General features: G+C 44.3%; 2 protein-coding genes across 3 annotated transcripts in view; both read right to left on the reverse strand.

Annotated features, from left to right (window-relative positions):
• hgfb (hepatocyte growth factor b) overlaps positions 1-654 on the reverse strand; it is a 22,131-nt gene extending 21,477 nt beyond the window's left edge. For both annotated transcript variants that reach the window (XM_079742941.1, XM_079742940.1), the window contains exon 1: positions 493-654. In XM_079742941.1, coding sequence (XP_079599067.1) covers positions 493-541 — 49 coding nt within the window. In that variant the 5' untranslated portion in view covers positions 542-654. The remainder of the gene's footprint in view (positions 1-492) is intronic.
• An 11,347-nt stretch (positions 655-12,001) lies between these two features.
• The window catches only part of LOC307081089 (voltage-dependent calcium channel subunit alpha-2/delta-1), a gene marked incomplete at both ends in the record, with an annotated part of 55,819 nt that continues 41,448 nt past the window's right edge, over positions 12,002-26,372 (reverse strand). Inside the window, 16 exons of the mRNA XM_079744119.1 lie at positions 12,002-12,145; positions 12,438-12,520; positions 13,636-13,748; positions 14,862-14,991; positions 15,392-15,447; positions 16,147-16,199; positions 18,781-18,933; positions 20,081-20,152; positions 20,907-20,945; positions 21,078-21,145; positions 21,268-21,354; positions 22,275-22,378; positions 22,640-22,702; positions 23,212-23,293; positions 24,262-24,353; positions 24,684-24,744. Of these exons, the coding sequence (XP_079600245.1) occupies positions 12,002-12,145; positions 12,438-12,520; positions 13,636-13,748; positions 14,862-14,991; positions 15,392-15,447; positions 16,147-16,199; positions 18,781-18,933; positions 20,081-20,152; positions 20,907-20,945; positions 21,078-21,145; positions 21,268-21,354; positions 22,275-22,378; positions 22,640-22,702; positions 23,212-23,293; positions 24,262-24,353; positions 24,684-24,744 (1,400 nt within the window). The remainder of the gene's footprint in view (positions 12,146-12,437; positions 12,521-13,635; positions 13,749-14,861; positions 14,992-15,391; positions 15,448-16,146; positions 16,200-18,780; positions 18,934-20,080; positions 20,153-20,906; positions 20,946-21,077; positions 21,146-21,267; positions 21,355-22,274; positions 22,379-22,639; positions 22,703-23,211; positions 23,294-24,261; positions 24,354-24,683; positions 24,745-26,372) is intronic.

Raw genomic sequence — 26,372 nt, forward strand, 5'->3', positions numbered from 1 at the left:
ACTTGCAATGGAAATAAATAGCATATTTATTTCTGTTGTATGGCTGGACTTGCATCACGCCATTTGGTCAAAAGGGCCAAGTCCCCCGATGCGTGATTCACCGTTTTATCAGTAATAGGCAGCAGCCAGTTGTGTTTCATAATGTTTAAAGGTGAAGAACTACACAGCTGTTTTTATATTTGACTGGATATATCCATCCAAGAAATAGCCTAGGACCATGTGCTCACACGGAGATGCGGTATCACAGTAGGCTACAGTCCCACACAGTCTCCGCATCCAATTGGAGGTTAGAAACTCTCGGTTATGTTAAAAAAATGCACATTTCAACAATGCATATTCCTGTATCTGGGGTTTGATCAATAAAAAAACATTTTAACAATGAGAGGCTGTTCGTTTGGTTCCGACTCTCCGATATCAAAATAAATCACACACGGATTGTTTGTGGACACTGTCATGTACAGAGAACAACTCGAGGGCAGCACTTTAACTCACCGCAACAGCAAACAATGAAGAGTCCGATGAGAGTATTGTACATCCACATGATCGAAAACAACTTGGAGATGCTTGCGCTGTAATTTGTGTTGTTGTTGTTGATTTTGTTGTTGTTTGTTGGAGTCTTCCGAGAGATGTTACCTCGACCACTGCATAGATGCGCCTGCTCTTGGTGGACTAATACTTCCTTGCAACTATCTCTCTTCCTTTTTACTCTCTCTCTCGCTCTCTCTCTCTCTCTCTCTCTCTCTCTCTCTCTCTCTCTCTCTCTCTCTCTCTCCTCCTCCGCCTCCGTCCCTCCTCCTCCTCCTGTCCTTGGCTCTCCCTCCTCCTTCCCCTTTCAATCGTGCTCCATCTAGCCCTCACTTCTTTCTTTTTTTAAAACTCTCTTCCTAGACAAACCGCTATTTTTGTTTTGGTTCTTTTTTTTCTTTTTTGTTGATACTTCCAAAGTTCTCAGCGTATGTTCTCCAACACGAACAGCGAAATTGTCACTCACGGCGCGTTGGGCTCACAGGACAAGCGGTGGAAACACAAACACAGTTTGTGGTTCCTCTTCTTTCCATCCGGGAAAAAATGACAAGAGGTGATGATTAGAAACACGGATAAGGCATCTCGATCCATCCCCTTAAAAGTCATGCCTATGTCAAGCGATGACAGCATGTTGTAAACAATATGGCGATTAGTCAGAGGTCACCTCCACGTTCCCCCCCCCCCCCCCCCCCGCCATTTCCCATCAGTGTGAGCGTGCCACCAAGACCACCACCACACAAATGTTTGTTTTCTCCAGTATGAGCATAACAGGGAGCATAACACTGGATGACTGTAAATCATCCAATTAACAGTGAAACATCCATCCATCCATCTCTCTCTCTCTCTCTATGTCTCTATGCTGTCTCTCTCTCTCTCACACACACACACAGGCATATGGGGAGATAAAAAATGATTTTTCTAAAAGGACAACATCTATGTATTCTATAATGACTAACAGCTTATTGAAGGGCTGCAAAAATAAACACTGATTGATGAGTCAGAGAATTTCAAGACTACAACATTACTCAGTTAGATTTTTGGTTTTGTACTTTTCTCTGCCCGCATAACACACACACACACACACGCACACGCACACACATTAATTGAACAGACAAACAATTGTCTCCTGATCTTTATCTCTCTCTCTGTGTTGATTTTATTTTTTTTTCTCTCTCTCTCTCTCTCTCTCTATATATATATTTATTTATACACACACATTTTTGCACGTAACATGCAGCAGATGACTTGGTAGTTTACAATTGAATCCATCAACCGCAAAACTTCAACAATAAAAACAGAGATATGAGATATCTTTGTTTACCTTCCATTTAATGAAAATAGGGAACATAGAATATAGAACATCGTCTGTATTTCATGGTAACACCCTGAAAACATTTACATTTTCTTCTTTGTATGTCTCTGATTTGAGATGAAATTAAATGAATGTGTTAACATTCTACTCAACAAAATCCCTTTACAAATAATTCATTAAGGATAAAAAAAAAACAACGATTTTAATATTCATACAAATGATATTGCTGATATGTCTCTCCAGAGACGCGTGCGCCTGGAGACCTCCTACTGTGCGTTGCTATGACGGCTGCCATGGGCCGCGCCGGTCGGGGTGTGAGGTGTGTGAGTGCCCCTCCCTGCAGCTGCGAGGCAGAGCGGGTGAATGGAGATGATGAAGAGCTGCAGAGAGCCAGCGTGAGAGCGCTGGAACCTTCTGGAACAAGGGTGGTCCCAGCGCCCAGAGAGGTAGGTGTGTGTGTGTGTGTGTGTGCGTGTGAACATTTGTCTGTGTGTGTGCATGCTTGTTTGAGTGTGTGTGTTTGTGCGAGAATTTGTGTGTGCGCGTATTTGTGCAAGTGCGTGTGTACGTCAGTGTGTGAATGTGGGTGTGTTCGTGTTTAAGATTTTCATCTGCAGCAAATTAGCAGGACCTTGCATTGACCTCCTGCTTCATGGTTCATCTCCCACATGCCCCCCAGTGTTGCACCACTGCAAGACACAGTGGGGTGAGAGTGGAAAGGGACATTATTATCGCAGTATTTCATTATAAATTCAGTTCAAAGCTGTTTGCATAATATGGCATGCACACAGCCCTGACATTTGTGAAGCGCAATTAGAAATGCATAGATGACCACATTAACTGTGTGTGTATATATATAAATAGGTCAATATAGTATTGTTTTTTCTTAATACATCTCCTGTGAGGTTGAGGATAAAGGAATGGGTGAGAGAGTGAGGCCAGAGAGAATAGAGTGAGTAGATTGAGAATAGATGAAAGAGTGAGGCCAGAGAGAATAGCTACGCCACGCCTAATGTCGGAAGGCGTGGCTGACGGATGGGGGAGCTTTCCAGGGTCGTCAGAGCCCGAGTAGTGTCACAGTGCTTACATTTAAATACTCGATCTGATTGGATGACGGATCCGTCGCTGCTGAAAAAGTTGAACATTTTTCAACTTTTTGACGGCGCCGAAGGCTCCAACGGAGCGCACGGATCCACAATGCATTGCGCGTCCGTCCCCATTCAAAGTCAATGGGGATCAGTCAACGGACGGATGCAGTGGGCACGAGGCGTGAGGTTAGAGAGTAGGGGACAGAGTGAGTACATAAAGAATAGATGACAGAGTGAGGTCAGAGGGAATAGGCAGAGCTATGATAGAGAGAATGGGTGACAGAGTGAGGTGGGGATGAGACTAATGAGAAGAGACTGTTGGTAGTAGGAAGTGTAAGTGAGTGTGGATGGACAGATTATAGAGGGATAAGCAGCTAGAACGACAGCAGGCCTCTGGGTACGTGCGTGCGTGTGTGTGTGTGGGTGTGTGTGTGTGTGTGTGTGTGTGTTTTTGTCTTGGGGGGCTCTGGGGGCAGATGTTTTGTGCACACAGTTGATAGTGTGTTAATTGATCCCCTTTTAAACAAACAGTGACTTCCTGTTGTCAGTGTGAGTGTGTCTGGACAGCGCTTGTGATTAGGAGCTGCTGACAGTAAGGGGGTAACATAAATAAACTACGCACTCAGTCCCAGGAGGCTTTTAAAACACAGATTGTCTTCTAAACAACATGAGAAACACATATCAGAAACAGCTACTAAAACATTCTTCACATCTACATATCCAAAATAAAATATCAAAGGGCCCAAAAAGGGACTTAAGCACAATAAATATACAATCTCACCATGGTCTATAAATATATCATGTATCATATTATGTCTCTTAAAGTGAAAAATATTGTAATGTTCACATTGCTTTTGATGCAAAATTGCCATATATATTCATACAGAGAATGTGCTTAAAAAAGGCCTTGTTTTATCTGGAAATAATTGCTTTGTTTGAATCAATAACTTTTCTCAGGTTTGTTAAACACATGCGGTAACCTTTCCGTTGGAACCGGTTGGACGATGACATTCACAGGAACAGGGAACATCTCACGGGGACCAAACCCAAGGTGCCCAGCCTCACTCCTTTGTCACTCTTTGTCGTTGCTTTTGGGTGTTGGTGTGACCCTATTAGTGGGAACCTTCTGGAACAATCAATTCACACAAGGGCCCGGCGAGTTTGTATATCAACACAAACTATGACGGTATAAATATCCCTTCCCTTTGCATAGCATGGAGCATGTGATTGAGACGTCAGTCACTCAAATGCATGCAGGCACACACGCAGACACACACGCAAACACACACACATTTTCCGCTTATGTCTTGATCTTAGATAAACCATGTTGTTTTTCAAAACTATTCCAACATAATTAAGGATGGGCTTAGCGTATAGCCCTCTGTAGTTTTCCCTGGAACAATTTATAGAAATGGGGCTTTCCAGTCGTTTTTCGTATTATTATTGCAATTCTTTATTTATATATAAATATCTATATACACATGTGTATATATATATATATATATATATATATATATATATATATATATATATATATATATATATATATATATATATATATATATATATATATGCTTCAACGGATTGCTGCATTATTTGTTTTGCCTGAGTAGTAGTCCCTTACGCGGTACAATTCAAGTTATCCATCATTAGTACAATAAGTACGCTCTCAGCCAGAGACCGAGCCAAGACACGGAACCATAAACGCACTTCAGCAGCCGCTTGAATGGAGTTGGAGGTCTGAAAAATAGAGAGCAAACTTGTTTTTGCTCACATTTCAAACATCTGCTAACAGTCACCGTGTCTTGTCCGCTGCTTACTGCTAATTTAGCCTCTCATGACTCACACACAAGTGGAGACACAGGGGAGAGAGTCAAATGTAAGGATCCAGAGGGAGAATGAGAGAGAGAGAGAGAGAGAGAGAGAGAGAGAGAGCTATTCTGGACCAGCAGGTATACTATGTGTCAGTCCTAATACATTTAATTAGACTTTAGATTGAGAACATGGTTTTGAGCAGTCCGGCTAGTATGCCTGCACAGCATGCTTTGCCAGACACACACGCACAAGCCCACACATATGCACACGCACACACGCACACACTCACGTCACGGATGTGTTCTGCAGATACATAAGGAGCAGCTGGTGAAGTTTGCCCCCCTCCCGAGGGATTGAGCTGAGTGGTAGCCCGTGGCTCGGTGCTGTGATGAAGGCCTTCGAATGGAGAGGAGTGGGAGCAGTTAGGCTATCGCTGTCTGTACTTCAACTTCCAGAGAAGAAGATGAGCAAACCCTAGAAAAATATAGTTGGAGCAATATATATATACATGATATATATCCATCCATCCATTCATTCATCCCTCCATCAAATCTGATTCAATCAATCAATCCCCCTGATCTACATCCACCCAATGCACATCCATCACTCCACCCAATCTCATTCCATCCATTCAACCCTTCACCGTCCTACTCTTACTTGATTGCTTTGCGCAACTGGACTATTGGTAACATACATTTGACCGTAATTATTTCAGTGCCTTACTGTTTGTGTCTAGGTTGTCAAAGAAATCAAAGATAAAACAATATTGTGTTCATTCTGATTCATTCTGACCTTCTGATTACATTCCAGCAATGCAACTAAACACATACCTCAGCCAGTATGGCATGTGACGTGTTCTACAGCTAGGGTAAACCCCATCAGTCAAGGCTAATCTGGGTTGAAGAGGAATGTGTCCTGTAGAGAGGCTTTTCACCTAGAGGGAACCTTCCTGCATTACGCCTGCCAATTACAATTACCACACACACACACACAGACAAACACACACTTGCATGTGCACGCACACACATACACACACACATGTGCATTGACAGTTAAACACGCTAACACATGCACACACACACACACAAAGAAGAAAATAGAGAAAGAAAGGGGGAGTTGGCCCCTACGTACTTAATGAGAACCATGAATCACAGTGTGTCTGTTGTAATTTTATGACCACAGTTTAACCTCATGGCATTTCCTGTTTACATATGCCAGCTTTGAGTTCGGTAGCTTTTTCAAGCCATTGCAACATCTATCCATTTTACCTCATTGTTGTATTGCTGTTTCGCATGTCTAATCATGTGGCACGCACGAGTAGACACACAACATATTCATCCTCCATGTTCTGAAGAGTTCTACAAACACATTTGACTTGGCTCTGTTTCCGGTCGTTGCTTTCCTTGGTTGGTATTTGACAACTATTAGTATCCCAGTATGACCATTACATACGGGCATACTGGGATATATATATATATATATATATATATATATATATATACACAATTCAAATTCAAATAACAACTCTAACAATTCTGCAGACGTTGTCACACCGTGCTTCCTTGGCTGTTTGATCACACTGTACTACGCTACAATTAGCTGCAACCCATCGTGGATGGGTTATTGTAATATTGTTTTGCACCTTGGGTCAATTACCCAAGCCTGCGCTTCAGGCCCCTGAGAACACGAGGGCCCATGAGGCCCCGGGTTCACCGGTACCCTGTGACGTTCCTGACGCAACTTACGAGAACCCAAGCAACTCTTCTCCCTTCCGGGAAAAACGAACAACACCAATTATAAACTCTTTTTTGTAGGGTCAACGTTGATTGTGTTTTTACAACATAAATAGGGAAGTTTACACAGGCTGCGGTTGAATGACCTATAGGATGATGCTGAAAATACTATTTTTGAGGAGGGTTTGCAGCTAAATTTAGCAGGGTACAGCACGATCGGCCATCCGCAGCCTCACGTGCTTCCAAAGGTCCAGAGCTTTCTGTACAAAGCGTGCGTAAAAGGATGAAGCAACGCTATCAGAAACCAAATGCATGAAGTTCAGCGAGTGACTTATGACCTCTTGTTCTTCCCCAGGGGCCATTCTAGGGGCCCTTTGATGCACATGACCCTCGTAATGAGATGGCACCGGATGGATGCGATGTGTGTGTGTATGTGTGTCTGTGTGTGTGTTTGTGTGTAGAGTAATTAAAACTGTGAGTAATCTCCATGCTATTACTCTCTTAGCTAGCTTTGTTTAGCTGAAGTTATTAAAGTAAGCAAACACATTGTTTTTTGGGAAGAAAACCAAAACCTTTTACAACTCACCAAATTCAACAAAAAGCACACATTTTACAGAACATCCAAGATAGAGTCATTCTTGAAGGGTCGTTATCGTATAAAATACGGCCACCAAAGCCAGATGCCAAACTCTGGCAAGTTGCAGCTGGTTAAGAGGGAGGAGGTTCCTAACCACTCCAATATATCGGGTGGCAGGGAAGGCCAACTTGCCTACGCCTGTGTCTGTAAGTCCTTAAATGTGGCATGTTAAAGGCTATGACCCTTCTCCCACTTACAAGGGTATCTCGTTGCAATCCCCCCTCCAGCCTACTGTTGTAGATCACATATATAAAGAGACCTCCCGGGATTACTGCCCCCCCGACCAAGAATAAAACAAGGACCGCTCAACCATCCTTTCTCCACTCTGAGAACTCGACTGGACCCTAGATTACCATCAGCCCAAACAAGATACTTGGTTCTAATAAAAACTGACATAAATACACAGAGGGACATCTGGTTGTCCAACGGGGCAAAAGGGCAGGCTGGTAGGTGTGTGTGTGTGTGTGTGTGTGTTTATAACCAATAGAAGGTGTGTCAACCTTCTACAAAGTTTAAGTCACCAGGGGAGATGAGATGAGCTCAAACTGCCAGGGTGCATTCGGCACTTGGTGTTCCACCACAGCTACACATAGAACCAGTGCTAAAACTGATACCAACCTACTCATTTAATGTCCGTCAAAGCTACAGCTACTGAATATGTTGGCATTTTGTAATTTATCATTTATATTTTTTTTCTTAATAGATTAATATAATTATATAATAATTCATATAATTATTGAATATATCTATATTTATCTATGTGCTTTATTTACAAAATAAGTATTGTGATATTATCATTTTCTATCATACAAAATTATATTTATATTAAGTTTAATTTTCTTTTTCGGTGCGTAACGTTTTGAAGAACATATTCATTCAACAACTCGTCTGCAGCAACAGTAGAACACGCATTACGGAATCCATGTGCACCTCCATCATGTTTCTGACGGGTAAATGGTCTGTTTCGGGGAATAGAATTCAGGAAGCAAGGATTTTCGGAAGGATATCATAACATGTTTGCAGCGTCCCCTGACCTCATTGTGGAGACAGGAGAGCAGGCAGGAAACAAAATGGTCCCCCAGGTCATGACAGTACAACACTTTTATTGTGAATATATTCCATTTGCACCATAATCAACACCATATTATAAACATTATTTATTCTCATTCTTTTCTTTTTTTCATACAGTAAATATTAAGTGTACAAATGTATACAAAATCCAGGCTATAGTCGATTCCCACAAAAGAGTTGTGTATTAAAGCACAATCAGAAATCGAAAGGCAGCACGCCTGTCCGCAACTAGACGAAGGACCCCTTTCCCATCCACGGGCGAAACACACATCTATACTCAGCCTTTATGCACAGGCATACTCTGGACACCCCGATAAAACCCCCGCACATGGAAAGAACTGATCTCTAATCTTCAAAAGAACATTGGACGGTTTGTGTTGTGCAACAGGAATAAGGCTAATGAAAGTCACATGGTGTTTATCATGGATGTAACCAGTGCTCTTCATGATGCCTTAAGGGGGAGGAGGTGAAGGGGGGTGGAAGGGGTAAAGGCAGTATATTCAGAGACCCCCCCAACACCTCACCACCAACACGGCAATATCACGTGGTGGCTGAGCCTTGCACAGTTGACCTTGACAGAATCCAGAAGTGTCGACATAAAAATAGGAAGCAAGCATAAAGGAGAGAGGACCCGTAGAGGGGTTTTGGAGGGAAATAACCTAATGAACAAAAACATTTCTGATTTTGATTGATATGCTAAGAGAGAGAGCGAGAGAGAGAGAGAAAGAGAGAGAGAGAGAGAAAGAGAGAGAGATGTAAAAACTCAATCTCTGCTCTTTGTCCGTTTCGATCGTCCGTGGTGCATTAGGAGGATTTGCTGCGTTACAATTTTGTCCACCCAGACGTATCGGTAAATCGAACTTCTACCTGCCCATCTCTGATCATAGAAAGTGCAGACGAGCAACAAATGCAATGCTTTAATGCAACGTTTGGATCGCCGACAAGAGTGTTACACAGCTACATAGGCACTGGGAATCTGATGCATCAAATCAAGGGCCATCAAGGTTACACTGAACCGAGGACACACACACGTTCAAAATAATGCAATCTAGAATACATTTCATCCAAAAGGGATCCACGGGGATCGTCTTTGGATCTTGGCCACGCTGAGTCACTGTAAGCTACACCTATGACTAAGCACACATCCCATAATACCTATGTCCTGCCTTGTTTTGGTCCCGTTCACAAGAGAGAGAGAACTGCTTTGTTGACTTAAAAACAAACGTTTTTTTCTTTTTTTAACATATATTAATGTACGGTATATCCGTCGGAGTGTGTTCAGTAGAAAAAAAACGTGTACATGTGTACATCTCCCTTAGTCCTTGGTAGTATATGGAGCTTTGGTGTCAGAGTACTGAGTTTATTTTCCTCTATAGACGTCATGCTGATACACCACAACACTGAGAACACCAGCAGATGCTAGCCCACCACACAGATTAACAAGAGGAAACAAACAAAGAACCTCAAAATATATACTCTAATTTTTCCATAGCAACATCTTCTGCTCATATACCTAGAGTATGATTATTCATTAGCAGTGAATATAAGCGACAAACAATACTGAAGACGACACATATCATTGCTGTCAGTGAAGGTACAGGTTTTCTCTTTTAGAATAATAATCGCCATAACGTTGGGTTGTTCTAGTTGGTCATTGGCTGGGGTCCACTAGAGAGGATGAGGCAGAATTAAAGGGTTTGGTTTTGCTCTTTATCTTGCACCATAGTATAGGGTGAAGGGATGGAGGAACCGAGCCAGCGTAACACAGTAGAAAGGGACGCCGTCTAGAGAGATGAGCGACCCTTTGGCATTAGTAAAACATGGAGGATGGCTCCACTTCAACACTGGCAGTGAGCAACGAATGAAGTTGTTCAAATCAAACAAACACATTGTGTGACAATGAAGACGTTTGGACAATTCATCCGACCGCACGCGGGATGATGTCTTCCTTGTGAGAGGAAAATGAATACATACAGTAGAATTGTTTGTATTTCAGAGCAGACAGGATGTTCTGTGTCTATGTGTATGAGGGGGTCATGAGTGTGTGGAGGTGGTGGTCAGTCCTAGTAGAAACAGCTGGAGGCCCACCAAGGACCACAGCGAAGACCTCAGGCAGGCTCCTGCGCCACAGTCAGAATCATCCTCCTGGTGAATGATCATGATAATCTCATTATTCCTCACGTTATACGCCCTTTCACAGGTTGGCATGACATTAATTACTCTCATTAATTAATGCTATGCTACACTGTTATGCTGTAATGCAACTCATAATGATGAAGATGAATGTAATGGATACATGTATGTATGGACGTGTATATGGAATACTAGCTATTATAAAGTTGACAGAAATACTTTTAATGTACAGCGATGTAAGTAGTGCACACATCGCAAAAAAGTAATGCAGTTCTGTCACAACTTATATCAGAGTTAAACATGTATTGCATGAAATGGCAAAACATGTTTAGTTAAGGCAAAATACTTTTGTTTAGTTTGGTGGAATGGTTCCACATGGGGTACATCAGATATCTCAACCCACTGTGTACGTCACATGCACATCAGAGCAGAACCACAGCAGGTGAGGGCTGGGCGATGGTCAGCTCAGCGCTCCAGAGCGCGTGTGTGTGAGGTGGAAGGTCTTAAACAGACCGCAAATCAGCAGACGTGAGCTTGATTGGACTGCGATAAGTGTGAGCGGATAGGTGGTGCAGAAAAAGCGTGAACTCCTGCCAGAATGAGCTACGCCTATTAGTTGCACAGTATAAATAATGTATAGAATATAGCATCAGTGTATCCTCTCACAGCTTGATCATGTTATCTTCTGAGTGCCATATTTCCGAAGTAAACACTGTGAGCAAATGCATTTTCACCAAAGTTCAAACGTATTGTACAAAGAAAACAAAGCCGTAAGCATTATAAATATTATTCTATTCATTAAGCCTTTCTAGAAATCCTCAAAACGGCAGTGCGCGCTGTCGTCACCGCTGATTGGCCGACACAATGTCTTTCGTGGCTGAGCTGTGAAGTCCGTCTATATCCCGAATTATATCTCAAATCCAGAGTTCAGCTTGTGAGATTTTAGCCTGCCTTATCATCAAGTTTATACAGAAAAATAAGCCCTATTGTAAGCTTCTTATGCCCCTGTGTTTGCCATATGAAAATATTTCCATCTGTGGCAGGGCTTGCTGTTTGATGCCGGTGCACAGAGGATGTCCGTGCATGGTCTGCCCGTAACACAGGGAAGGTGGGAGGGGTTTCGAACACATACAAACTATCAGAAGGAGAGAGGAAAGCTTCCTCTGTTTACCCTAGCGAGAATACGGAGCTCTCTGCCAGACACATGCACACTTCCTATCACTGGGGGTGGGGGGGGTCTCTGTGGGTGTGTGTGTGTGTGTGTGTGTGTGTGAGACAGATATGGAAAATATTCTAATAAATATTTGGATACTATTTAATAATTTGAAGACCGAAGATGAACTCATGCTCTGAAATAGACTTCCTGTTTTGTGTACCATTCCGTTTTTGTTAGAAATTGTCAATTCTAAAAGTGTTTCAAATGGAGAGCAATTTATAAAAATAATTTCTTTGTTTCCTTTTGTTGCTGTCTCGAGTCACAGCCTGTCGCTGTGCTACAAAAAATTAGTATAATAGATCAACAAATTGTATTTTTAGGTTTGTGTATACATTTGGGTCTAACTTTCATGTCTTTCTTCCCCAAACAATAGATGCATTTTGAGTGCCTCTTATCTAATCATTACTGTTAATCCTTAAATCATTGGCTGGCATTGAATGTGCTTCTTTAAAAAGCAGAAAACGACTATCGCTATGCTATTGCTAGTTGGTATTTACACCACAGTGGTCGTGGAAGAGGGCGGGGGTGCACTGACCCTGAGCACAGCGCCAGCCACAGCAGCAGTGGGAAGACCCTTAGGCCACGGCCTCGGCTGATTGGGCACAAGGGCTCATCCTAGTGTGATGGACGAGGGCAGAGGCCAATGGAATGTGAGGCCAATGAAGTGGAACAAATAAAAAATGATTAAGCAAACTCAAAGACACCAAAACAAAAAGTTAACATGAAATAAAGTCAAAGCAAAACACGAGACATGGGCAAAGAAAACATGTGAATGATAGATGGCCGGGTATTTCTCGTCTTCTTTTCAGAGGTACTGAGGGAGCGAGGTGTGGGACCCCTCCCCATACACACATTCCTGCAGCCCTGCCTCTACGAAAACACAGACGCGCCACCAGCCATCACTCACGTTTTCATCGTTGTCGAAGCACACGTCGGGCCCCTTCCTGTACCTGGGGTTCCGGGCCAGCTCGCACAGATCAGGACCCTCGGCTGAACGTAGACGCTAAGGAGAGAGAACCGCTCTGGATTGCTGTTTCCCCCCTCCAGCCCTGGTGCTTTGGTTTTCCTCTACCCCTGGCGGGTGGAGTCATGAATCAGGCGTGGTGCTGACCCTGCTCTCTCTGCGGTGCCCTCCCGGCTGCTGGGACGTATCTACACCTTAATGAGCGATGGCAGGACGGCCGCGTGGCCAGGAACAATGGGAGACGTTACCGAGGGGCAGTGCCATTGATCATAGCTGTGTGTGTGTGCCTCGGTTTTAGTGGCTGTGTGTGAGTGTGTCTGCGTTGGTATGTGTGTGTGTGGCTCTGTTTTAGTGGCTGTGTGCGTGCGCACTCGTACGTGTGTGCCTTTGTCTTTCTGTGTCTATCTGCCCGCTCTTGTGTGAACATCAGCATGTGTGCAGCGAGAGAGAAATCGATCATCACATTTGGCTCAACCCCATTTTTCGTGAGATGCAAATTAAGAGAGTATTCCCAGCGTAAATTGCCAATCATGCTATCCCACGATGCCTTGCAGCATGCCGGCTGTAGAGTGGGATGCACGATTAATAGCTGTCCATTGTTGGTCTTGTGAGGCTGTCATTACAGCTAAGTGTGTGTGTGTGTGTCTGTGTGTGTGTGTGTCAGCCTACTGATGACATTTTAGCTGTTCCAAAAAAGGAGCCAGCATCAGAGCCCCATCAGTCAACCTGATTGTCTTAACGTACACACACACACACAAATTGATTCAATACCATGGCAGCATGGCATCAAGGTGACAGTTTACTCTGGTATCCAGCAGTAACAGGAGAACCTACTTTCAACAGACGGCACATCTGGTGCATCATTCACCTGCCAACACACACACAGAGAAAGCATGCACATCTCTCTCTCTCTCTCTCTCTCTCTCTCTCTCTCTCTCTCTCTCTCTCTCTCTCTCTCTCTCTCTCTCTCTCTCTCTCTCTCTCTCTCTCTCTCTCTCTCTCTCTCTCTCTCTCTCTCTCTCTCTCTCTCTCTCTCTCTCTCTCTCAGGTACCAGGCAGGAACGTCCCGCATCAGGTGATGGATTGGGGGGGGGGGGGGGGGGGGGGGTGTCCACATGTTGCCAGGGGGGATAAAGGATACAGGGCTGCTCGGCTTGCCGTAGCGGCCGGGGGTCACATGACAAACACGTGGCTTTGGCGTCTGTGATCAAGAACACCAGGTTGGTGTTGGGAAGCTTCTCGGCGCGGTACATCCTGCAAGGACACACACACACACACACACACACACACACACACACACACACACAGCACCAACCACATAAATCACAAAAACATAATACGATACTACACACACACATACACGCACACACGACGATTGTTAAAAGGTTGGTGTGGTCGTTAACCTTTGGTTGGTGGTGGTGAGGGTGGGGGTGGGGATGGGGGAGAGCCGGCACGTGTGGCCAATAACAATTTGTAACCCAAGGGGGCGTGTCAAACCCCCCAGCCAGACCGTCTGCATTAGGCCCAGAGCCGGGACGGAGCTCTGCCAACACGCTGGGCTGTGTTTACGTCTGAATCAGCAAAGCTCCGCACCGGCCAGGCCGCGGCTGGCATGCGCGGTGTTGTTCTGTTTGTGGACGGGGTGTTTCCGCTCCACGCTGACAGATCAAGGTAAGCGTCGGGGCTGATCCGAGTCCTTCGGGGCGGCAGCTGCTTGCGATCAGGCCGGGCCCCGCGACAGAGAGGGCCCGGCGGAGGGGAAGCTGGCCCTGGCTTGGCCGGGGACAGGCGTGGACGGCGGACAGGAAGACAGACACAGAAGCCAGGGAGATCCCCTGCGGACCTTCCGTTGTTATGGGTGGATAGGAGGAGTCGAACACAGCCCCACACACACACACACACACACACACACACACAGAGCAGGGCGTCTGGAAACTGGACGGTTGCGGGTTCGATCCCTGGGTCCTACGAGCTGAGCCGTGGAGGTGTTCGTGAGCAGCAGACCTAACCCGAACTGACCCCGAGGAACAGGCTGTACCCTCGCATGATGGACCCCGCCGTCGGTGTATGAACGTGTCTATGAACGGCAGTAGCTCAGGAGGTAGAGCGGGTTGGCTGGTAACCTGAAGGTTGCTGGTTCCATGCCCGGCTCCGTGTCGAGGTGTCCTTGAGCAAGACACCTCAGTGTGTGGATGTGTGCGTGAATGTGAGGCAGTAATGCACTTTGGGTGGCCAATGGTTAGAAAAGCGCTGTATAAATGCCGTCCATTTACATTAACATGAATGTGTGAATGGAGGGAAGCTCTGTAAAGTGCTTTAAGTGACCACAGGTTAGATCCACAATATAATTGTATGGATGGTTTTTACCTGGAGCAGTTCCCGCAGTCCAGCACCCCTGCGTAGGATCTCTCGTCGTTATCGAAGAAGTACTGCGTCTGCTCTGTGATACAGCTCTCCTTGAACATGGCATCTGGAACCTCCTCCTCTGCCGACTCCACTAGAGGAGGTGAGGAGGAGAGAGAGGAGACACAGGTTCATAGCTACACTTCCCTGAAGGAGTTCCAGGATCCTTTGGTCAGACACTACACTAGTCATACTGACAATAACACTAGTAATACAAAAATACAGAAAAGAAACACTAAAAGCAAACCCAATTCAAAAAAAGAATAAGACAATTTCAAGTCCAGTGTCGTTCAGAGCCAGTGTATCAGAAGGGTTTTCCAAGAGAGATCTAAAAGAAGATACTGATACTGACTGGTATCCTCAGACAGTTAATCCCAGAGCTGCCCCAGACAGGCAGAGACTGCGTCTCCTTTTAGTTTCATTCTTGAAATTACAGCGAGGACGATGATGATGAAGCTGATGATGATGATGATGATGATGTGGTTGTGACTCACCGGCATCCAGCAGGTTAGGCAGCATGAGGCTGTAGAGCAGCTGCTGCAGAATGGACCTAGGAAGGGAGTACGCTGCGTGAGTCAACAGCGTACCCCGCGCGCGCCTTGTGTCCGTTCGCCGACCACATCTGTCTGAGAGGTGGCCGCCTGCCAGCCCGTCTGGAAGGCTTCTGAGTCACCGTTTTGTTTTGTTCTTGTCTCGTCTGTTCGGGACACTTTAATTGTATTCAGAGTGGCTCGCTTGTGAGTGGTGAATACAGAGATAGGAGCATTCAAAATGTTTAGAGTAGAGGTTAAGGAGTGGATACGGGTTCTAAGTGTCAGGGTTGGACAATGAATACAGAGACTGTTACGACTCGGAACATGACTCCTATAGAGACATAAGAGACGGGCTTATGATGTGCCGACAGGACGGACCGAGCAGCATATGGTGTTTATCACTATCCTGGGCCGACCTCGCTAGTGACTGCAGTCCCCCCACCCAACAGTTCACACTCCGCCACTCCTTCAAAAACTGTGTAGCTCCACCATAAACGGGGACGTGTGCGCCCATAAAACGACATCTACCTCCCACCCACTGGCAGAACCACGCACCCCGCGCAAGGACACAGGAATGCACTGTTAAACACACGCATACACGTGGAAGACATTCCCACACGAACGCACGTGCAAACACTACACACACACACGCACGCACGCACGCACATACACGGACACACACGCATGCCAGAAACGAGTGCCGGATCTGCTCTCACCAAGCAGCAGTGGAGGCCCACCAGCCGATACTGAGCAGGTCAGCAACAGTCGGCTGCAGGGAGAGAAAGCAGGAGAGCATTACCCCCGAGCATTACCATAGTAGAGCATTAGGCTAGAGCATTACCATAGTAGAGCAATACCCCCGAGCATTACCATAGTAGAGCATTAGGCTAGAGCATTACCATAGTAGAGCAATACCCCCGAGCATTACCATAGTAGAGCATTACCACAGAGCATTACCATAGTAGAGCATTAGGCTAGAGCATTACCATAGTAGAGCATTACCACAGAGCATTACCATAGTAGAGCATTACAACAGAGCATTACCATAGTAGAGCATTACCACAGATCATTACCATAGTAGAGCAATACCCCCGAGCATTACCATAGTAGAGCATCACCTAGGGCTGTGCGGTATGGACCAAAACTCATATCTCGAGATTTTTTGTTCGAATGGCGATATACGATGTAACGCCCATTGAAATCCTTTTACTGATGGTTTAATCACACCGTAGAACTACAATACAATACAGACATGAAATTAGTTTAACACACAAACAATTACCCAAGAGCACACAAATCCTCCACGGCAAACAAAAAGGAAACAAAAACAACACTAACCACTTTTACTACCTTATTACCACTTTACTAACTTAAATCTCTTGTTGCCTGCTTGAAACGTAAATCCTTAGAACGTATATAGAACGTAAATCCTTAGAACGTATATAGAACGTGGCTTGTCTGCAGCTGCGACACTAGCTTCTAGAAGCTTCTCGGCGAAAAAAAACGAAGAAGAAATAAAACATACATTTACGAGAAATAACACGAGTCCACCCTGAGGTCAAAGACCGAATTACATTACATTACATTACAAACACTGCCTACAGTTACATACGATATTATAACGATATTTTGAATAAAACGGGTAAAGTGTGTAGTTTTAACTCAACGCCACAAGTATTCACCATCAACCATTTATTTAGGTTTAGTTTTTTTTTTGCTCAACGAAACACAGCTGTGCTTTAACAACAGATATGTAAGGGATAATGTATAGAACGCCGGTCATTATTGGGAAAATAAGCCCCGACAGGGCGACCAGGACACCGACGTGCAGAGGAGTTGTCTTGCTTCGCCCTGAATGGGCTTATTTTCGATAATGACCGGCGACGTTCTATACATTTTCCCGCTTATTACACGGCTACTTGCCTAAACGAAAAATAACTTCATGGTGTGTCTTTTAACAATTCATTTGTAACCAGCATTCGTAGTGTTGATCAGCAGAGAAATAGTCCGCCAAAGTTGTGACGTCGCTTAGAAACCAAAGACGCCGGGGCTGACAAGTTACCGGACTACTTGCGGAGTGATACCAAAGACGTCATTAGAGGCAAAAAATCCTTTGTTTTCCTTGACAGCGGTCAATTATACTTAGCAACGGTGAATTATCAAATATAAATTCAACGCCGGAAGTTGTGAAGGGCCCATGCAAGTGAACGTAGCGTTCCACTGCATTGAGAAGAGCTGTGTAATAAAAAGCAATAGTGTTGCCTGTTTGAAACATACGGAACCCGCACAGGGGAGACGTTTCCTCCAGGGCCGATGCTATCGGGGGCAACACCCTTCACTTTGACCGGCAGTGGGTCTTCTTATAGGCCGGGATATGGTCGGAATGAAGCGGCCACCGATTCTTGACAGGCTGGATACTTTATTCTTACACACAACCGGACTTGTTCATTACTTCACCAAACTGACACGCACGCTACCGCTCGCTCTCCTCGCTCGTACACTGACTCGCTGACGTCACACACGTACACTGCCAGTGATATGCGTGCGATGCTTTCTCGTGCTGACGTGAAACAGTAAAAACATTTTTTTACCCCGTGTCCCTTTACGGGTTCCGTACTCTCTACCACCACTTGTTTATTCAAAGTTAGTTGTGAAGCGTAACGTGGTGGGAGAACACTGCGTACATGTAAGGGGCGGGATTGAGCAGCTGAACATGGCTTGTAGGCTCAGAGAGCAGCGGTCGGCCTTATAAAATAGCGCTCACAAGGCAACATCAAAATAATATATAATATACTGGTATGACGATATTGTCTCAACTACATATCTCTTTCAAAAATATACCGGTATAAATTTTACTACCGGTATATCGCCCAGCCCTAGCATCACCACAGAGCATTACCATAGTAGAGCATTACCATAGTAGAGCATTAGGCTAGACAGTATTACCACAGAGCATCAGTAATATCTGAGATTGATGCATACATTCAGCACATAATAGCTGTATGCAAGAGGAAAATTAGATAGCAAATCGAAGTCCCAGACAAATGTGTGGTAAAAGTACAAAAATGTGTACGTTTTGATGCATGATGCAATGATGCAAATTTTTTTGCAATGCAAAGTTCAGGCAAAGACCACAAAACTAACTTGGTTACACTTACAAATAATGTTACTGAACCATAAATGAACCTTAGCGGCAGTAATAAGCTTCATTATATAGCGTTATGGTAGGGTTAGGGTTAGAGGGATAGGGTTCTGGATCCACTAGCTATCAGTTTACCAACCTAACCCCACCACCCCACAGAGTGGTCCATCTCTGACAGTGGGAACATGGTATATGTGTTATGGCTCACCACGTAGACGCTTCGTGGGCCTGCTGCGGCCTTGCTGTCCTTCTCCGGGTCACAGACGGACTGGTAGTCGTACGTCTTGTTGAAGGAGTAGAGCGATGTGTTCACGAGGTTGATCATCAGCACGGGGTCAATTTCCCCAAAGAACTGACCTATCTGGTCTCACAAACCCCCATGCACACACACACACACACACCCACAGACACGACCAAGACAGGAATGCGTGCATACGCACACACACAAACAAAGGGTAACAGTGGATTATTAAATGAACACTGTGTGAAATGCAATGCACACAGTATAAGAATACACACAGCATGGGTGCGCGTTCGAATGCGTGTCTGCGTGTGTGCATGGGTGCTGGGAGCCTGTAACCGCAGTAAGAGCAATATGACAGTAGAACCGGGTCAAAGGTCAAACTGCAGATGCCCCGACTAGAAATATATCATGAGGAGGAGACCCGGCGTCTCCCAGACCCCAATATATATGTTTCAATACATATTTTATATTGACAGGCTAGGATTCCAACAGCAGACACAGGATCCATTTCACGCTACTAAAAACGATGGGAAACTGTGATCATGAATTCCTTTGATACTTTTCCAGCAGTATTTCACAACTGTAATACAGTTGTGTTTCCTGTGAGCCAACAAGCCATTGCTAGTATTCTAACTACACTTTGGTTTGGTAGGTTTTGTTTGTTTCATTTTGTCTTTAGAGTTCAGAAGTGGGCAGCGCTTAATTGACGGCCATGGTTCAGAAAGTAAAAGTTCTATTCATTTCTCCAATTAATATTTATCCGTGAAAGGTTTTTTGAGCATTTGTAGAGCTTCAAAGCATGTGAATCACTTCTTGATTCATTATTACTACAAGCTGTTACCTAGTTTGATAAAAAAAAATCGTATTCGAAAAAGGCTAGAGTTCAAACATGTACACATCTGTTTTCGTGGGAAGGATGACTCCTCGTCCAAGGGTAAAAATCGACCAATCACAGAGCTCAAAACGATTTGTTCAAGCTGCTGATCAGTTCGAAACAAACAGCAAAATTGTTATGTATGGTGAAACATCATAATTAATTAGCGAGCAAACCGCAAACTTATGTATTCCAGACATAAAAGGGATGTTGTTGCTCCACAAATTAATGTTATTAATATTTATTTTGTTTCTTCAGTTGTGCAATTGCAAAAACATATTTTAATTTAAATGACACGTTTCATTGTGTGATTGTTCACCGCACAGTTTACACCACATCGCGATGGAGAGTGGGCAGAGAGCGAGAGTGAGCAGGTGGATGTATTCTCACCTGCGTGATGTACTCTTCCTGGTTGGACATGAGGAGGAAGCCTCCGTCGTCCAGGATCACACAGTCCACATGCTGCAGTAACACAGGAAGTGGGAGAGGCGTGTCAACACATGTTCTGTCACAGAACTCATAACACATCCATCAGAAGATGATCTTCAATCTGTTTTGTGTTTTTTTAATAGTTGACTCCAAAAGTATTTCAATTTTGCTTCTACAAATGAACACAGGACCACGCGGTTGGAAAATGACCAACCATTGATTGAAAAATTGTCTTCGAAAAACAACCTGGCCTTGAATGAAACCTTCTTGTTCAAGTTGTATTATTAAGGAGTTCATTTGAATGTTTCTAAGTATCTGTTACATGTGTGTTTTCATATTTTTAAGTGTAAGGGTGTATGTCTATTATTTGTTGCCAGCATAGCCACAGGACAGATGAAGTAACCCTTCACAGTAGCTTCCTCTCACACACGTCTGCCTGCCTGTCGCTTCACAAGGACACTTTGAAAAGAAAAGCAAATGTTCAAATCAATCCCAAGCAGGGAATCCAGAGGGCCTTGAGCCTGGCTGCCTCTGGGACTCGCTCACTGGAGGAAACATGTTTAGAAACAACCACACACATACACACACACACACACACCATACAAACACTGGAGAAAAAAAAAAGAACACTAGCTTTTGGTCGTTTCATGGCAAAAAAAATAAAGAAATAATAACAATCAAACCCGCTCTGTCCTTCAGTGAGTTTCTTTACCCTTAAGATGGCAGAGTGTGAGGAATAGAACAATCACGAGAGTGTTTGTTTGTGTGTGCTTGCGTACGTGTGCACCTTATCATTCTTCAGACAGCCACAGATTTCATCCTTACACTGCAGGGAGGCAGACGGAAAACAAACATTAATACATTTTTTTTACGTAATAATTTATTATACATACCAAGCACCAACATCAGGTACAACCAGCAACACTCCCAAACAAAGGACCGATTTGAATAGACTCACGTTGACTTTTAACGTAGCATTGATGAAAGTGTTCATCCAGGACGTGACATTCAGTTTGACTCCCACCACTACAGAAGAACCGGGAGAGGGGAAAACGGAGCCCGCCATAACAATGAAGCTTATTAATGCATCTAGTGAGGTTGTGAACCGAGTAGTGAGTAGTTTGGACCCCAACAACAACAACACCAACCTGCGGGTTTGAGTTCAACCTGATGAAGGTTGAGATCCACTGCCTTGCTGACCAGAATGCCTGACTCGTAGCCAGACTCTCTGCTCCCTGCACCAGAGGGAGAGGAATTAAGATGAGAAAAAATACATCTTCATAAAAAAACAAAACGGTTCAGGTTGAAAAATAAATTGAATCCCTCTGCGCATTAAAGCATTTGCGGTTAGGACTTATACGTGCAAATGTCAGAAATGAATCTGTGGACATGCCGTCCATTTTGATCGTTGCTGGCTAGCCGTCTGATGTTCGTGTTAAGAGCAAACATATGGTAATGTAGTCAAGTAGGCCTACTGCACAGTTACACTCCGGAGGGGCTTGGAGTTCCCTGGTGTCTGCTGGATAGATTATAGGAGCGCTGAGAAGGGGGGCCGCCATGAGTAAGAAAGAAAACAGAGCGGAGAGGAGCGGAGGAACGACCACTATCAAAGAGGCCCCCAGAGTTTGATTATGGCCTGGTGAAATGCAGCCCATAGAGACAGACAGACAGACAGACAGACAGACAGACAGACAGACAGACAGACAGAGCGAGAGTGAGAGTGAGAGTGAGAGAGAGACAGAGACAGACAGACAGGCATAGAGAGAGACAGCCAGACAGACAGACAGACAGACAGACAGACAGACAGACAGACAGACAGACAGACAGACAGACAGACAGCCAGAGAGACAGCCAGAGAGACAGACAGCCAGACATAGAGAGAGACAGACAGACAGACAGACAGACAGACAGACAGACAGACAGACAGACAGACAGACAGACAGACAGACAGACAGACAGACAAACAGACAGACAGACATAGAGAGACAGCCAGAGAGACAGCCAGAGAGACAGCCAGAGAGACAGCCAGAGAGACAGACAGACAGACAGACAGACAGACAGACAGACAGACAGACAGACAGAAAGAGTTTGTTTTTTCTTGCAGATATTAAATTGGACACTGAGAAACCCCATCATAACCATAAAAAAAACCTACTATTGAAATATGGTGCAGTGAAAATGTATATCTCATTGTCCAGGGTTCTCTTGTAAAAGCTGGACTCGTATGTTTCAGGATTCTCATTCCAGTCTTCTCCAGCACTGAAACATTTAAGAGCACACACACCCACACACACACACAAAAACACACACAGACACACACACACACGCCACATAATAAGGACAGGCAGGGGATAAACGAATAACCCTGACAAAATCGGTATGAACTATGAAGTCATTTATCAAAGCACATTACAACGCACACCTTGACACAAGCCTTATTTATGAATCCAACGTGCTGGATAGACAAAGTGTACACACCCATGCATCATTATTATAGGGTCGATTTACAGCGTCACATACCTGTTAGGATAGACTCTCGTGATCCCACCGTCTGTCGCTACAAACCGGGCCATGATCCCTTCCCTGGGACATGGGAAAGGAGAGGGTGAAGAACATGTCACAGTCACACACATACAGCACAGCACATTGCACCCAGGTCCATTGTTCAATTCTTACAGCATGAAGCTACACCAAAAAAGCACATCACGAGTACAGCATGTTAACATTGTAAAAAGTAAAGTCACAAGACTAGGAGCGCAGAAATGCTGCAATACTACACACAAAGTACACAAATAAATGTTTGTGTGCTTTTAATATACGCTAAGAATCATTCCAACTAATTTGTTTTCTCTGAAGGTTTTACTTTCATCTGATTTCATTGGACAGTTCTCAGCAGGTAGCTCCCAGTGAAACAACTCTGGTTCACTGGACGTGTAATGGAGCGTAGGATAATCACACACTCAATCCTTTGGTTGCCTGGTTTCAGTGTGATACGTTTTGTGCATCCTCCTTACGGTTTCAAATGCATCACATCAAGCCGGCCGGGCCCTTTTGCGGTTTGCGGTGCATACCGCACATAGCGGTGAACTCACAGTGTCTGTTCCTTCCACACCTTAACCAGCTCCGCTGAGAGTCCCGCGTCCAGGAGGAGCCTGTTTACCAAGGACACGTTGCCTGCGGGAAACACACACATGGCCGTGAGAGGCAAGACTGTTCACCGTGTGAAATGTATGCATGTACATTTCAATATTGTGTTTGAGCTGGAATATCAAAGGTAGTTTAAGAGAGAGAAACGGGTGTTCATATTATGTTATATTATATTACATATGTAAAGACACTAGTTCATCAACATAGTATCAGCATATTTCAAAACAAGGAGGAATTGTTTACATATTTCCAATGCAATTCCCAAAGGACTTTTCCAATTTAACAAACCTGGCCTTTAAAAGGGGGCGATTCCTGTTGAAAGCTTTTAACGATATCATAACTCGATTGAATTGTCCTTCCACTACGGTCCTATTGACATTACTGATTGTATGGCTGCCTGTTGGGATGAAGGGCAGGGATAGCCAGGGCGCTAGATGCATTAGCTAGATGAGGCTGTCTCCCAGAGCTATGGGCGGGTGAGGTAAGATTCATTTAGCAGTTGACAAGGCAAGTGAGTCATCTGGGAGGACAACACCGGCCGCCCTTCCAGTAAGCCAGCCAGAGTCGATTTGAGCTGAGGTCATCGCTCCGCTCACCGGAGAGTGACGTCAGTGAGTCTCAAGTAATACGATGGCATTGGAAGCCGAAATCAGACTCTACGGTAGAGGACACAAATAGAGCTGGGAGGTTTTAGCACTGGGTGGACTTAGGTGGGCTAAAGATATACTGAATGGTTGCTTTGAACTGATTTTTTGTCCAAAAAAAAAATGCAACCAGTCATCATTATCTACATCATAGATTATAGGACCCCCCTCCAAACTGTTGTGCACCAGTCTCCATGCTTACTCAGGAATACAAGTTGCATTGATTTTAATATTGACCGATGACTCTGTGTTGACCCATTAGGGTGTCTTCGCTGCTTCAACGATGGTCGGGGATGGGGGGTACATACATGAGGGGGGAGGAACATGCATGTGACATGATGCAGGACTCACAGGCTTTCGGAGCGTCACTTTCAATGAATTCATTGAAGTCGATGAGGAAGTGTGTGTTGTTGTCCGAAACTTTCAGCTCTTTGCAGTACTCCCTGCAGACACAATGTTAAACAGTTATACTGTTTAGACTGTTTTAGTTCCACCTGCAGATACAGTATAATGCTGTATACTACGGAAGCCCCCACTTCGTTATACAAAGTTTTATGGTATACTGTTTTAGTACAATCTGCGGATACGATATAATGCTGTATACTATTGAAGCACTCTCTATGCTATACATTTTCATATTGTAGAGCAGATCTCTCTCGAAGTACGATTTATAGCTGCCTATAACTGCAGTATTTCATAGAAAAATAAATTGATGCTATACTGTAGGATATAAAACCATTGGTTAACCAATGCAATAGTATCTGATTATTCACCTGGGAGCAATGAAGGTGTGTCCATACTCTTCAAACATGTCCAGTTGCATTGTTCCCACAGCTAAAAGAATTCCACATAACAGGCGATTATTGAAAGATAAATGATAAATGTATGCAGAAAATAAGTTATGCCCTGCGTAAGATGGAAGAACAATACACATGGGAAGATATTCAAGCACACACCAACTGTTACAAAACTTTGTTTAGGACGAAGAATCTCCAGACAGCGAGACATAAAACTGACACAAACGAATATCTGGTCTCACACACACACACACACACACACAGACAGACATCTCCTGTGAACAAGGTTAAATGCATGCACAAATGCAACCACACACACACACACACACACACACACACACACACACACACCACCAGCACCACATACAGGGTACTGGATAATGTAAAATAACAAAATCCTAAGAGAAAGGGAGGAAGGAAGGATTAACTTGCCTTCCTGTCCTGTTGTGACCCGGGAGGCGTAGACAGATGAGGAGATGCAGAAGAGGGGAGAAGGAGAAAGTCAATGATTTAAACACACCACAGAAAACCTGAAGAAGTAAAACACTATCCTCCTACAGTATTATCTCACAGCGCTTTTATTAATTCAACCTAGTTTATTGAATATCTACAGAACACTATAAAGGCTTATTAAAAGCTAGATTATACCTCAACTATAAAAGTATACTGCACGGGAAACAGCAGTTATCACAGTAGGCACTCCTGTCTTGACTGGGATTTTATTCTGTTTATAGGAAAACGTGTTTGGAATGTCTCATCTCAGTAATCCCTTTATAGGTCTATCTCTTGTGATCTACAACAACAAACCCCCAGGCCGTCCATTGTTCCGCCATCCCTGCGTGAAGGAGGAGCGCTAGGTGTCGGGACCTTGAACAAAAGCCCTTCACAGTAATGGGTCCAGAATACAGGGCTGTTCTCATACTGATCGTCAAGACTCGTCTGAACGGAGTCTGTGTCCACCGTGCTTAGAGCCATACTTTAACTTTAAGCGGCCTGTAAAGACTTGGTCTTTATGGCTCCCTGACAGCCTCATTAAGAAGGAGAAGAACACTTACAACTTACAATGATAAACGAGCAAAAATATAAATAAATACACTTCACGGTAGAAGTCCGCCAACTTCTCTGATAACTGCCCCATCAGCCGTTCGTGCTTTGTGACATCACATTAAAGTTATAAAATGAAAGCACTCACACCAGATGTCTATACGTCGCTTTCCACTAATTATGTTCCTCAATCAAAGCAAAACGCCATTCTTCTCCATTAGCGCTCTCATCATCCTCTCTCTCTCTCTCTCTCTCTCTCTCTCTCTCTCTCTCTCTCTCTCTCTCTCTCTCTCTCTCTCAGTTGTTTCTTCAAAGTTACAGGCAATTAAAAATCCATCTATCTGGCGATGCATTCATCACAGCATCCATCCATCCATCATTTATTATGTAGAAGATGGCATGCCTCAGACATAGATATGGTGCCGACATACCCCTGGAAACGGGTCAAAGGCACGGATAGCTTCATGCAGTATCACAAAACAAACAGAGAGTAGGTACTTGCCCCAGGGAGACGCTGTGTGCATCCAGCAGGGATTGACGAAGAAGAGGAGAGATGAAAGTAAAGAACCAGATTCAATCATTTGAGAGAACCCATCATTCAGTATATGCAGAGAGAGTGGG

The sequence above is a fragment of the Pollachius pollachius genome, assembly GCF_949987615.1.
Source record: "Pollachius pollachius genome assembly, chromosome: 9".
In the NCBI taxonomy this organism is placed as follows: domain Eukaryota; kingdom Metazoa; phylum Chordata; class Actinopteri; order Gadiformes; family Gadidae; genus Pollachius; species Pollachius pollachius.